At 37.6% G+C, this 14,211-nt stretch overlaps 1 protein-coding gene across 5 annotated transcripts; it reads left to right on the top strand.

Annotated features, from left to right (window-relative positions):
• The first annotated feature begins 547 nt into the window (after positions 1-547).
• Positions 548-12,961, top strand: LOC107041958 (transmembrane protein 183). Of its 5 annotated transcripts, none has more exons than XM_015262795.2 (7): positions 548-770; positions 846-944; positions 1,229-1,300; positions 2,421-2,559; positions 2,628-2,829; positions 10,114-10,275; positions 12,554-12,961. In XM_015262795.2, the coding sequence occupies exons 1-7, from the start codon at positions 701-703 to the stop codon at positions 12,872-12,874; spliced, it is 1,065 nt and encodes a 354-aa protein (XP_015118281.1). In that variant the 5' UTR covers positions 548-700; the 3' UTR covers positions 12,875-12,961. The 5 variants fall into 5 exon arrangements, with proteins under 5 accessions (XP_015118281.1, XP_015118280.1, XP_015118282.1 ...); XM_015262794.2 differs by having other exon boundaries at positions 1,226-1,300; XM_015262796.1 differs by lacking the exons at positions 548-770; positions 846-944 and adding an exon at positions 955-1,021 and having other exon boundaries at positions 1,226-1,300.
• The last annotated feature ends 1,250 nt before the right edge of the window (positions 12,962-14,211 follow it).

Genomic DNA, 14,211 nt, shown 5'->3' with positions numbered 1-14,211 from the left:
TATACTGTTTTGTAAAACGCTCGGACCGGCCAAGAAGGCTGACAAGGTCACACTCAGAAGAAGCCCATGCCAAAAAATGTTTATCGACAAAGTCGATGGAAATAGAGAAGAATAGTTTTTCAGTTTTATAACTATAACATTTTATTATTATTATTCTTATTATTACAGGTATATATATATACTACTGTTCAAACAAAAAATGTTGGCCATCAAATTTGACATATAATTAATTTTTTGAAGATTGCCCCTACACCTAACCCTTAATGAGATATTAATGCTCTTCTGCTGCACGGTTCTGCAAATTGCCCAATGTTTTGATTTATTACAATTTTACGAGTGGACGATTCGAGATACGAGAAAGAAATTCGTATCAAAGATATTTCCCAACAAAAAATACATAGATTTGGTATTCTGTCTTCTTGTCATATCACCATTATTTACAGAGATATACCCCGTTAAAAAGAAATATACTACAAAGAAAATTTTTTAAATATTTAGTTTTGTTACGTGGCGCCACTCACCAATATAATTTAGACAAACCCAGAAACCGTCTTCGCTAGTGGATCGACGATGGGGGACCGCGGTGATTCGTGTTCACCACCTCTGCCTCTTATTTCACCTTCATTATTGAATTATACCCCAAAAATCAAATCATGCTTGTGACAAGTGTAGAATCTATCAATACTAGGTTTTTTGTAAAATGCCGGGACCGGCTAAGAAGGCTGACAAGAAGCTCACACCGAGGAAGAAGCCCAGTTCCTTTTCCGGAGGTCATTATCATCGCAGTCAATTTGACTTCCCGATTTCTTCCCTCTGTATTCATTATTGAGGAGTTTATTTTTCAGACGTTACCATCAATGATTTTGCCAACTCTCCGGGTGTTCATAATAGATTGAGGAAAGCTGCTGCGAAAAACGACACAGAATTACAATCAGAAGTTGTAGGTTAGTTGCGTCGATGTTGGGTGCTACGTATGGCTGCGAATTTACCAGGAATACATAGAACAGTAGTTAATTCACGTGTAATTATGCCCAAAATTTTTTTGGGAAAAAAGTTTCGTTTGTAAAGAATCTTTTCTTGCTATTTTAGAGAAGTAATTGAAATAGAGATAGCAGCTTAAGAAATATTGTCGCTATGTCCCTATAAACAAAACTTGAATATGCATTAAAACTTATATTTTAGGTGCCTTTTGCCAATGATTTTTAATCGTTCAAATTCGTTTCAGAAGAGCAAATGAAGAAGTATTCGCGATCAAGGAGAAAAAATAAAGCGATTGAAACACCAGAAGATGATACCAGTGGTATGATGAAAATTAATGTTTTATGACATAGGGGAAGCCGGGGTAAACTGGATGTTAGATTATTGAATACAAAATACATGAGCTTCAAGTTATACCACAATGAAAATGGGTGTGCCTCAAATTGATTTTAAATTGAGCCAAGAATGGGAAACAATTAGAGATCGTCATTTTTGAGATCACGTCATATGACCAAAAAATGACGGTCATGTGATACACAATTTTTTCAACTACAAATCATGGTCACAAATAATTTGTAAGTAAATTATTGCCAAAACAGCTATCGTTTTTCAGCTCGTTTTTCGACTGTTTCATTTTGCCCCACTCTTCCCTATGCATTTTGAAATAGACGGTTATCGTCATTTTCTATAGATGAAACTATTTTTTAAAATTATGACCGTCGCAAACTAGAAATTAGTTATGATCGTCGTTTTGTATCTATATAGCTGTTTTGGCAATAATTTACTTACAAATTATTTGTGACTATGATTTGTAGTTGAAAAAATTGTGTATCACATGACCGTCATTTTTTGGTCATATGACGTGATCTCAAAAATGACGATCTCTAATTGTTTCCCATTCTTGGCTCAATTTAAAATCAATTTGAGGCACACCCATTTTCATTGTGGTATAACTTGAAGCTCATGTATGTAGTCGAAAAACGACTGTTTCATTTTGCCCCACTCTCCTATGCCATTCAAGCAAAAAAAAATTTTTTTATTCAATTTTTTTTTTCGACTTTTGTTTATTAACTTTTTTTAATTCTTGGGAGTACTGATGAAAACAATAATTTTCCATTTAGTAGAATGGAAAATTATTGAGAAGTTTTAACGAGAGAAGATTTTGTCAATGGATTAATTGAAAAAAAAAATGATCAGCAAAATCCAAAGTCCAGAGTAAGGCCCAGAGGGAGACCCAGAGGAGGAAAAAGGAAAATGGGATGCTGAATTTCAATCGAATGGAAATAGAAAAGTGTATTCCACCTAATCTAATGAATTGAATTATAAGACGAACAGAAAATTATTATTCTCATTAGTACTCAGTAGTTCTGGAAACCAGGAACTTTTTTCTCCCCGAATGCTGACGTAAATCATCCCTCAGATATCGGATAATTTTTTTTTAGGAATCGATTATCCCCTGGACTTGTGGTTTTTGATATCAGAGTATATTGCACCTGAAGCAGTCGGAAAATTTGCGAGAATTTGCAAAGGTTCTAACCATGTTGTTAAAACCGCCAAATTTTGGTTTCACCTTTACAAGAGGTATGAGGAAAATCAATAAGACAATCAAGTTCGATCTTTTCATTCCTGATTTTATCTTCTCCATGCAGATTTTATAAAAACACTGGAAATTTGCCGGAGAGGTTGACTCCAGCGTGTATGGTACGGCCTTATGGACTCCGTGCTTGTGTAATCAGAACTTTACACTTCACTTATTTTTCGTCGGCCGATAGAATAGGACAAAATCCATATTCTGGACAAGAGGAGCCACACTCGCTGATTAAGAGACGTTGTTGTCTTATGTGGCATAAAGTGAGTCGAGGTTATACATCCATGATATTTGATATAGATAACAATAATTTAAAAAATCGATTTAATTTAGACAACACAGGATACTGAATTTTCTTTCACTCTCTATTATAATTTTTACGTTTCATTTTTAAACATTTTTCGGATTTAATTAGTTGAGCTATTGTAAGTGAAAGTTAATGCCTGCAGTTAGAGATGCCAATGTGTCTATTACCTATCGTATTATAGCTGTCAGAATTACCCCTCTTCCCCCCCCCCCTCTATGACCATCACAATTTGAAAAGAAAAAATAACAGTCATTTTTCCTCTACACATATGAAACCGAGGGGCTACTCACTTCCGAAATCACGGCGCCTCTCTGGCATGAAATTATTCCGAAATCATGTGAAATCACCCAAATCATTGAAATCAAGTAATTTCAGCTCTGCGAAATCATTTTCGAAATCATCCGAAATCACGTGATATCGTCTGAAATTAATGAAATCACCGAAATCAGTGGCGCACTGACGTAGTACAAACTATGCAAGTAATTCGTGATTTTGAAATTGCCACACCTGCCAATGATGATAATAAAATGCAGAACTCTGCCATAGTAAAATGGTAAAATTGACCGCTTTTCATCGTCATTAGACCAGAACACAATTTTTGCCAGTGCTATCTAAAATGTAACAGGATATCGGCAATTTGTCGACAAATTGTCGACATACTGTTTGCTGGGAAGCTCGAGATTAGCGGAGTAAAATCAAACGAATTCGTTATTATTTGCCAGTTAATACTGCCAGTTTCGATTTTCATAATTTGACACAACCTGTTTTGCTGCACCTCTATTTATTAAGTTGATTGTTCTAAAATTACCGATTTCGAAATAATGAAATCATTTGAGATGATGAAATCACCTTCCGTGACGCTCGAAATCACTGAAATCACCGCTGAAATCACCCGAAATCGACTTCAGTTCGAAATCATGGTGTCACTCAATTATGGAGTGAGTAGTTCCTCGAATCCAACTTTATTTTTTTTTATCAATTTTTATTTAACTTCATTTTGTGTGAGCCAAGTCTGCAGTTTTTTTATTATTATTGTTTAGAGTGCAGAAATCTACAGGATTTATTTACACTATCAGTATTGTTACAATAACTTATATTAAATAATATTGCTGGATGGCGGGAACGAGAAATGTGATTTCTTCTTCCTGTCATCCAGACATTGGTCAGCAATACCATGCTGTCTTGTGTACATCATGGTAAGCAATCCCACGGTTTGTGCAAGTCCGGTTCAAGTGTCCTGAACTATTTGACTGTGTTAGTCTAACATTGTTCTCATATTTTTTTTTGACAATAGTTGTTTTTACACTTTGAGTCTGGTATTTATGGAAAAGGTGTGTAGGGTTTTGCGAATTTTCGAATTCGTTATTTTCAATAAGGGAGTGACTGAGTTCGTGAGTAGAACTTTACATTAAGTTCCCTAATAATTGTTAATCTTTCATTGTTCAGAGTGGGACAGTGCCACAGAATGTGTCTTGACTTTCATATCCACAGGTACAACTCGCATCGTCAGTTATATGTACTCGTTTTAGAGAGGCTTTCAAGTGATAATGGTTGGCCCTAACTCTGTTAACCCATGTAATCAAGGCTCGTGGGTGGGTTTTGTGCCCTTGTATCATGGTTTGAATGACTCTCTAAAGGATTCTTTGAAGAATTCGACTCCTTTGAGTTTAACTTCAGACTGGTATATCATTTCTCTTATCTAATTTTGTTCTTCGTTATATTTGTAATTGGCTCGGAGATCGGTGTATGGTACTAGGTAGTCAATATCATTATATTGTGCTGCATTCTTTGCTAGTGTGTCAACCTCCTCATTTCCCTCGATTCCTCTGTGCGCAGGGATCCAGTAAAACGTTATGGAGCTATTATCGACATTATTTTTTGTAAACTCTGCATATTTTGCCTTAATCTCTAGGAGATATGAGTTTGTTTTGGGGTCTAGTTTGGTCGACTGAAGGCTTTGGAGTGTACTCAGTGAATCCGAGAGGATGAGAAAGTTGTGAGGGCCACACATTCAGACGTAAAGACCGAGCTGTCCCTGTGGAGTTGTATAGCATGGTCAATGCTCGGGTCCTTACTTGCATCAGTGTAGACGCAGTATGCCTCTGGATTCGCTTGTATTATTTCTGTATTTACAATATCGTTTGCTTTTTCTGCTAATTGCGCTCTGAGTCCAATTTCTCTATTTATATTTATGGAGAGGATTGTTATGTCGTATTCATTCTTGAAAACATTGAAGTGGTTGTTCGTATACATCAAGACTAGCTGGCACATTATCTCTCTGATGTTCTCAGTCATTAATTTGTCGTTAGGTCTAGATTTAATTTCTTAAATTGAAAACAGGAAATTCATGGTTCGTGATATTAATGTCGATGTATTCGACATGGCCTTTGTTATATACGATTTACAAAGAAATACCGCTCTATTTTTAATGTATGTAAGCTTCGATTCCCCGATCATGACATTTATGGGTGTGGAACGACGATATCCTAGCGCCAACCTTATTGCCGAGTTCTGAATGCTGTCTAGTTTGGAATTGGTGGCTTTATTGTTGGTATAATATACGAACAAACCGTAGTCTAACACAGACCTTATAAAACTTTTATATAAAATGATTAGTGTTTCAGGGTCGGTTCCCCACCAGGTGCATCTGAGATATTTTATAATATTTAGTGACTTCAGACATTTTTCCTGTATTTTTCCTATATGACATTTAAAGTTGAGTTTTTGGTCGAAGTGTATACCGAGAAATCTGGCCGATAGGCTGGGTGAGATTTCATGAGAGCCTACTTTTATTTTCGCTCGGGCTGGATCGGATCCTTTCTTACTAAATCGTACTAATACTGTTTTTTCTGGAGCGAGGTCTAGACCTAATTTTCTCAAGTTATTGGAAATTGTTTCGACAGAGGATTCTAGAGTTAGTAGATTGCACTGTTTATCGGAAGATCGCGTAAACAGTGCAATATCATCTGCAAACAAAGAAACATTGACCCTTTCGTCTATATCTTTTTTAATTAATCTGTTGTATAGAGTGTATATTAATGAGAAGAGGAGGACTCCACCTTGTGGAACTCCTTTCCTGACAGTTCTTACTTCCTTCCCAAGGGAATCAGTATGAATATATCTTTCATATGTCAGAAATTTTATATATCTTAGTATGTTCGCAGGACATTCAGCTCTCATGAGGTCTTCGACAAGGATTTCCCCGTTGACATTATCAAAGGCACCCTGAACATTCAAAAAAGCGGCGATCGTGTGTTCGCTATCTCTGAAACTATCCTCTACGTTGAGGATTAAGTTACTGAGATTGTCACGACACGAAAGTCCTGGGCGGAAACCAGTCTGACATTCAGGGAGCATTCCATTATGCTCAACCCACCATTGAAGTTGGTTTTTCAGCATTGTTTCAAATAGCTTTGCTACACAAGAAGTCAATGCTATCGGGCGAACATTATCGCTTTCTGGTTTAGGAGCAAAGTGGATGTATGAGTGCATCCATTCCGTTGAAAATTTGCCAGAAAGAAACATTTCATTGAAAATATCAAGTAAAATAAGTTTCAGTTTGTCGGGAAGAATTTTGAGGAGATTATAATCAATGTCGTTAATTCCGGGTGCGGAATTGTTTTTTCTAGATTTGAGGGCTGTGTTGAATTCATCAAATTTGGTTGAAGTGGGAGGTATATTTGTCTTATTTTCTGGATTTGTTGAACAGCTAGGGGGAGCAATTTTCTGAATTGAGTTATTTATGGACTGTAAGATTTTTCCATCATCTCTAACCCTAGAACTTTTGATGTTAATCCAGGATTTTTTTAGTATTTTGCAGGTATTCCAAACATAGGTTTGATTTGTTCTGGAGTCTATGCCTGATGCAAACTTGATAAAACTCTTTTTATTTTTGGTTTTAAATGTCTTCCTGGCAACTGCAACGGATTTATTGTATGCTATAAGGTCTTTTATTTCTTTTGTAAACATCCATTTTTTGTACGATGCTTTTCTGAGCCTTTTAACTCTTCCGCACTCTTGGTCCCACCATCTAACAGGATTTATACGAATTGCCGCAGGGACTTTTTGTCTTTTAGGGGTACATTTTGCTACGTCATTTTTTAGATTCTTAATGAAGAGAGAGTATTTACCAGTGGGGCTCAGAGAATCGAGATTGCGATCGAGATATACAGAGTATGTGTTTCTCAATATATTACCTAATTCTATCCAGTCCGTTCTTATTGAAGTAATTTTAAACGATTCACGGTGGTAGATGGATGTTCTCACTCCGATGTCAATGAAAATAGGGAAGTGGTCCGAACCCCACGTTTCCTCCAGGACTGTGACGGAGGTGAGGTCAGCGATATCCGGAGTCGAGAGCACGAGGTCAATATTCAATTTTTTTTGTCTATACATGTCGATGCGGGTGTATGTGTCTGAGTTATGTATGAAGAGATTATCTGCTTGGATACACTCCACTTTTTCACAATTCCAAGAGACGTGATGGGCATTAAAGTCTCCCACCAGACGAGAGTTGTCGTGTTGACTGGCAGCACTGACAATTCTCTCCCAATAGTTCATGTGCAATGTACCTTCTCCTGGGTGCCGATAACACATGTACACATTGAGTTTTGGTTTGACATTAGTAATTTTGAATCCATACATTTCAATTTCGAGGTTACGCAGATTTGTGTCTTCCAGGAATTGAATTGTTAAATTTTTTCTCAGGATAATGGCCATTCCGCCTGTTTTGGCTGCTTTGTCTTTTCTAATTGTTTCGAATCCTGGGAGGGTGTATTTTTTTCGGTCCAGAGGATTCAGATGAGTTTCTACACATAGAATAATATCTGCATCGACTGAGGCCGATAGGAGGTCCTCCTAATAGGCTTGAAGACCTCGGACATTCCAGAATAATATTCGTAGATCCTTCGTATTGTTGTTGTGTTGAGAATTGTTTGCGTTATCCTTTTTGGAATCTATGAAGAGAAGTCCGAGTCACCTTCGGGGCTCATGAGTCGTTTTTTAAACTTAGTGATGAAGGATTTCATTGAGATATCTTCGAGGTGAACATATATTTTACTGGGAAATTTTTGAAGATAGTGAGTGTCCTCTGGATATTCTGTTTTGAATGTGTTGACATTTTTGTCTACTTGCCAGGTGAGGATCATCTGAATGAAGCCTTCATAATTCCAATCGTAAATTTCTGGGTGATCTTCCATTTGTGTTTTCAGTCGAAGAGTGTTTTTGCGGAGGAACTCTTCTGTGTACTGTTTACCGTTCGGTTTTTGTGCCTTACATTGACTGTTGCTCCTGCTCTTTTGATTGCGCATTTTTCTAACGTGTGCTTTAGGAACAACAAATCCAGTTTCATCTGCATCACCTGGAGGGTCTGTTATTCTTGACAATAGATCATCAATATCTGATTCCAGACATGATCTCTTGAAAAGGGCTTGAGAAGGGAAGCCGGGGTGTTAGGAGAGTCGCGGGGTTTTTTGTGGTTCTCATTGGGTGGAGATGGAGAGGGATCAGAATTTATAGGAAGGGAGAGGGAGGGGATAGGTGTTTCTGTTGTCGCTTCTGAGTCCATCGTGTTATCGTTTGAGACAGTTTTGTTGCTGGTGTCAGGAATGTCATTTATCTGTTCCTCAGTAATGACAGTTGTCGGTGACCTTGGTGTGCCTTCGTTCACTAAACTTTTGTCGGGACAGTTCTTAGAATAATGTCCCATCTTCCTGCAATTGAAGCACGCTGGGTTGTCCTGCGTGACGTAAACAAAATAGTTGAAGCCCTGGTAGTTAAATCTCATCACTTCTGGCAGTTTCATCACGTCATCATGTTCCATGAATAGTATTCAATGGAACATGTATGAATATTTCCATTCATTGAATACTTGTCTTCGATGGCTTTGCACGTGTGCGTAATCAGGATCCTTTATATCCTTCAGTTCTACTAGTTTCTTCACAATCTCGGAGTTGGGGAGAGAAGGACAGACGTCAGAAAAAACAACACGTTTTTTCTTAGCAACAAGAGGCCTGATTATCAGCACGTCATTCCCAATCTTTAGAACAGTGCTTTTGCCAATGAGTTTGTCCACCCATTTCTCTGATGATACAAACAAAATAATTCTGTTATTTGAAGTCTTGGTGATTGTTTTAACGTGTTGTGGACCTATGAATCTTCCCACACAGAAAGAATATTCGTTTCGAGGAACTCCTGGAATTGCTTCAATGATGATTCCATTCCATTTCTTTTATCTTGGGTTTCTTGAGTTAGGGCACTTGCATATGTTGACGTAGTTTGCTGCAGCATCTTCGATTCCGTTTTCAGGAATGTCCATTTCGGAATTCTGTTCGATGTTTTTGTTTACAGTCGGGTTGATTCCAGCGTTTGCTGGTGCAGTTGAGCTCATTTTTTTTGTTTCGTACACAAAAAAAACAAAAAAAGAGTTGGATTAATTCAGGATATCCAATGCAAGCTGATATGCATACCATGAATGAATTAAACACTTGAAACGTTCACTAATGACTCGGTTAGTCAACGGTCGGAGCTACTCGTAAACACGTCTTACTCCGACGCTGGTCGGAGCAAGAATCGTCTAGTCTGCAGTTTGAAATGAAAATCATGGTTATTTTTCATCGATGTACATGAAACTATTTTTTTAAATTGTGATCATCACAAATTAGAAATTGTTCATGATCGTCATTATGCATTTATGTAGATTAGGGTGCTCGTTAGGGCATCTCTTCCGGAATTTTTCGGAATTCGAAAATTTCGAAAATTCGTGCTTCACATGACCGTTACGACACCCTGATTTTGCATCTCTACCTGTAATGGGGCTCCTAAATACTAATGCAACCTCATTATCTGAGTCACGACAGAAATATTCAATTCAATTCTTTATTTCCTTGATGTTGCAAAAGTTGTTCTTTGTTTTACATCTACACATGCTTTCCCTCCTTCACCATAGAACTGAGTCTCCGCTCTCCTCTTCAGAATAACAACAATAATTTTAAAAAAGTCAAATAATTATAACAAAATTGCCTTGCGCCTCAACCTCAAGTAAACAACATAAAGGTAAGCAAATCTTACTAGAAGCCAACGCGGACATCTACACTCTTTTGAAACATTTTTAAGACCATTCGCCAACAATTTGAAAAAATTTTCATAAAAGTCATGAAAGAAATATTGGGAGTGGGAGGTCCATCCCGTTGTCAGAAAATTCTCCAATTATTCTTATCCATCGTGTATCATATGCTTCCAGAAAGGTGAGACCCGTTGGTATTTCTATTTTAAACTGAAGGAGATGAACACTTCCCGTGCCGTAAAAAAAAGGATCACCTGGGATGATGATCAGAGATCAGACCTCACAGAAATGCTAGAGGACGTGTCCATAAATTCAGAGGAAGGGTGTCGAATTCTTCGCGTGAGTAGATGAAAACTATACTTGCTCAATCATTAGATAGGTAGAAATTGATTTATTATTCCTCTGACACACAGATGATCCCCTAAGGGAAAAGAAAAAGAGGAAAGAAAAGAAAAAACTAGAGAAATCATTTTCTCACGATCTAATACATATAAAGTAAAACGGATACTTGGGTTTGTTCGTTGGGGTATAACGAAAAAAGAGCGAAATATCGCATGTGGTGCAACATGCATTTTTAAGCTAAAAACGTGAAAAATTACGTTTTTGGTGGATGTACAGGGCAAAACGCGTTTGGTCTAAAAGTTTTCTTACTTTTTAATATATCCCTTCATATACCAAAAGTCGTCTTACGGCTCTCAAGGCCGAGCGAAGACTCAAATTTCACCGCGGTCTCCCTTTAAGTGGTAACGGAACCCGTCGCACGTAGAGGTTAGGGGTCCCCCCTATCGGTATTTCAGCTTCCCGTGGTTTTTTGGATTTTATACGTGAAAAGTACAAAAGCCCATAAAATATAAATAAATGGATATAACTAAATAATAATGGTATGGAAACATTCTACATCATCTTCTGACTCGTAAAAGTACTTCCCTCTTACAATTGGTGCCCTGTAAAGGACATGTTACCTCCTGGATACCACCCAATCATCATAAACAAGTTTTTCCAAAAATTACGCGACAAAAGTACATTTTTGTACTCAAAATCTGTCTTGGACCTCACTCGATCGCTCTCTTCTCATGAAAATAGCCATCGGCTAAGACAAATCTACAAAAAATCGGTTTTTCCACCATGACTTGGCAGATTCCTACAAATAAAATGGCGTCAGCCTTGCCCTGGTCTTTGCCGTTAAATAATTTGCAATTTTTTTTTGCATAAATAAGAAAAGCATGAGAAGAGAGCGATGCGTTCCGCTACTCTCAATACGGGGAAAAAGTTTCATTGATTCTCATTGGATAGAATCCAAGAAAACTTGTTTTTGGTAAACGTCTTTTTGTGGTCGGTTCCGTTACCCCTTAAGGGGAGACGGAACCCCTTTGTCTACATCAAATCTTAGAATTGTGTTTTCTCCTACAATTATTAATTTCTATCTATGAAATTACTTTATCGACTCGATTATCGCATTGTTGAATCAATGAAGTAGTTTAATGAATAAAAAATAATAATTGCAGAAGAAAACACAATTCTAAAGATTCATATAAACGCAGGGGTTCCGTTTCCCCTTAAGGATAATCGGGCGAGCCCGGAGTGTTGGGAAAAAAGAATTTTTTTCTTTTTTTTACATATTCTTTTAATGATGGAAAAGGCGTGTGCAAAGTTTCAGACTGCTGGGGAGCGTGGTTAATTTATTATGAATTTTTGAAAAAGTGGTCATTTAACTCGTGATCTTATGGAAATCACAAAAAAAACTGCAAAACCCAAGGAAAAAGTGCGGCCAAAGTCATGAAACTTTAGACACATTTAGAACATGTGATCAATGATTTTTTGAGTGAAAAATATTGTCGCCTAGGAGCATTGTTTATTAATAATAGCGAAAAAAGTACTGAAAAATGTAATTTCTGTGCACGCAGCCCAAACGAGCAGCAAAACATCCCAAGTACCGAGCGGGTGGGGGTAGCGCGGTCAATTTAAGGGAAAAAACTACCGATGTTGCCACTTTTTCGCATGGATTAATATTTTTTCATTTATTGAAAAAAAACAATCTAAAAACCATTTAATGTGTGGAACAGATACAAATAAATTTGATTAGCTCAAAAAATAATTTTTAACCGGTGATACTCCCTAATATTGCCTGAATTTTCAATCCGAATAGGAAAAATTTTTTTGTTCAGCTATTGGTTTTCTGCAGGAAAACAATAGAAACCCCTCCGCCTCACCTTCTACATCTCCTCCTCGCCCGATTATCCTTAAGAGGTGACAGAATGCCGCTAGATTTCTAATTTTTTAAACAAATGTCCTGCTGAAAGTTATCGATATTTTTACAAATCCAAGCACTTTAATCTCCAGGAAGCGATAATGAAGATTAATGTGCTTTGGGTTTAAGAAATATTAATAACTTTGAGCAGGAAATTTGTTGGAAATTTTCGAGGAAACGGTAACCTTCTGTTACCCCTGAACTGAGCTCGGTGCGGTTGGACTTCAGACATAATTTGACGTGAGTTATCAAATAAAAGAATGGAAAAATTCCAGGAGGTATCCCCATTTGTTCATATAATGTGATAATATAATAGTTTCTGGATGGATGAACTCTTTCCAACTTCAAGGGTTTTTAATTCAACTGCAGGTAGCTTGCTTGAAATACAGCATGGTGCCTCTGGTGATTGGACTCATTCTCCAAACCGTCAAGCTCGACTTATCTCCCGGCTTCGATCACCACAGACTCCAACTGAGCTTTGGCACGAGTTTCATTCCAAAAACACCGACCCAAGTCGTCGTATTGAGTGGAGTCGTTGACTGCAAGGTTCTGGACTGGTGGCATCCATGCTATCCTCACCAGGACACTGACTCCACACTTTTACAACCTGTTGCTGAGTCCTGGGACACACCGAATTTCTTCGACTCACCTCTGCAGATGTACGAGCCATTGAGCCTGCAGTCTGATTGATCATTTTTGTACAAGCTTCGTGTGATTGGATAATTTTTTTTATAAGTTATGAACTCATTAAATTCATCAGCTCTGATGGAAAAATTATTATTGGATGTCCTTTCAGTTCGTTTATTGCATTCTTTATTCAAATTATTAGATCCAAGATGTATTATTTCTTGGATGAGTCATCGCAGAGGAAATAAACTATCTTTTGTTATTTCATAAAACATCGACTTTTTTACTGCAAACATATGTAATCAAGGTTTTTTTTAACGGATGTTAATCGAAAATTAAAGATTCAATTTCGTCCCAGGTAATCGAATATTGAGTCGTGATTTGATTCTTCAAATTTAAAAAATTTGAATTTTAGTCGCTATTTTGGACTGTTGGCAAGTTATTACTTTTATTACTTTCATTACTTTTCGAATAATATTTTTTCGTCACTTGGCCGAAACAAAATCTAGCTCATTTAATTGCCCTCGTCTACAACTCATGCTCATAAACTCATATTCATCAGAAAAATGTATTTCGGCCTAGTGACGATACAACTTATAAAGCCTTGTTTTTGAGGAAAATTTACAGAAGAATTGATAAATTATATATTTAAAGATTACCACGGCTATCATAACTACTTTACAGACAATCAATTTTCAAGCAATCATCCAAAGAGGATTGACTAAAGTAGAGGCTCAGATCTCGCGGTAGGACTGACCCCAAGCCAAAAGTAGTTCGACCCCAACGGAGGGATGCCGCCACGGTCGAATCTGACGGCTGGGCGAACTGCCTGTGNGGGGGGGGGGGGGGGGGGATTGAAAGCTGAATTCAGGAGAGTGGGGGTACCCAGCGAGGTTCCTTCTTTCGTGGCGAGAACTTCAAATCGGCAGTAGCAGTCACGCTGTCACAGGGATAATTTCGGAGGGGAACCTATGTCCTCCTCGTCCTCAACATGTTCTTAATGTTTTTCAGGTGATTCATTTGCTGGCTAATTAATATTAAGGAATGAAACACAGAGGGTGTGATGGAGAATTAAATTCCCCATCAATCGATCCCCGTTGCATCCCTTAATCTCTGTAACAAAAAAATACAAACTACGACAAAGTCATGGGCCAGTGAGAAAAATAATTTTCTTCTCGGCGCACAGTGACTTTGCACCATTCGCTCGCGAATTAAAAATTCACTTTTCCCCTCCTAATTGATATTAAGGGATGAAAAAAGAGTAGTTCGATGGAGAATTAAATTCCTCACCAACTGACCCTCTTTCATCCCTTAATCTCTGTGAAAAATGGAAGAAACTGTCATGGAAATAACAGCGCAGTAAGAAAAATAATTGTTTTGCGGCGCACAGTGACTCCCGG

Source organism: Diachasma alloeum, unplaced genomic scaffold, assembly GCF_001412515.2.
Source record: "Diachasma alloeum isolate Michigan unplaced genomic scaffold, Dall2.0 Dall_scaffold_00395, whole genome shotgun sequence".
Classification (NCBI taxonomy): domain Eukaryota; kingdom Metazoa; phylum Arthropoda; class Insecta; order Hymenoptera; family Braconidae; genus Diachasma; species Diachasma alloeum.
Note: the sequence above shows the minus strand (reverse complement) of the source record. Positions and strands in the feature narration are given on the sequence as shown.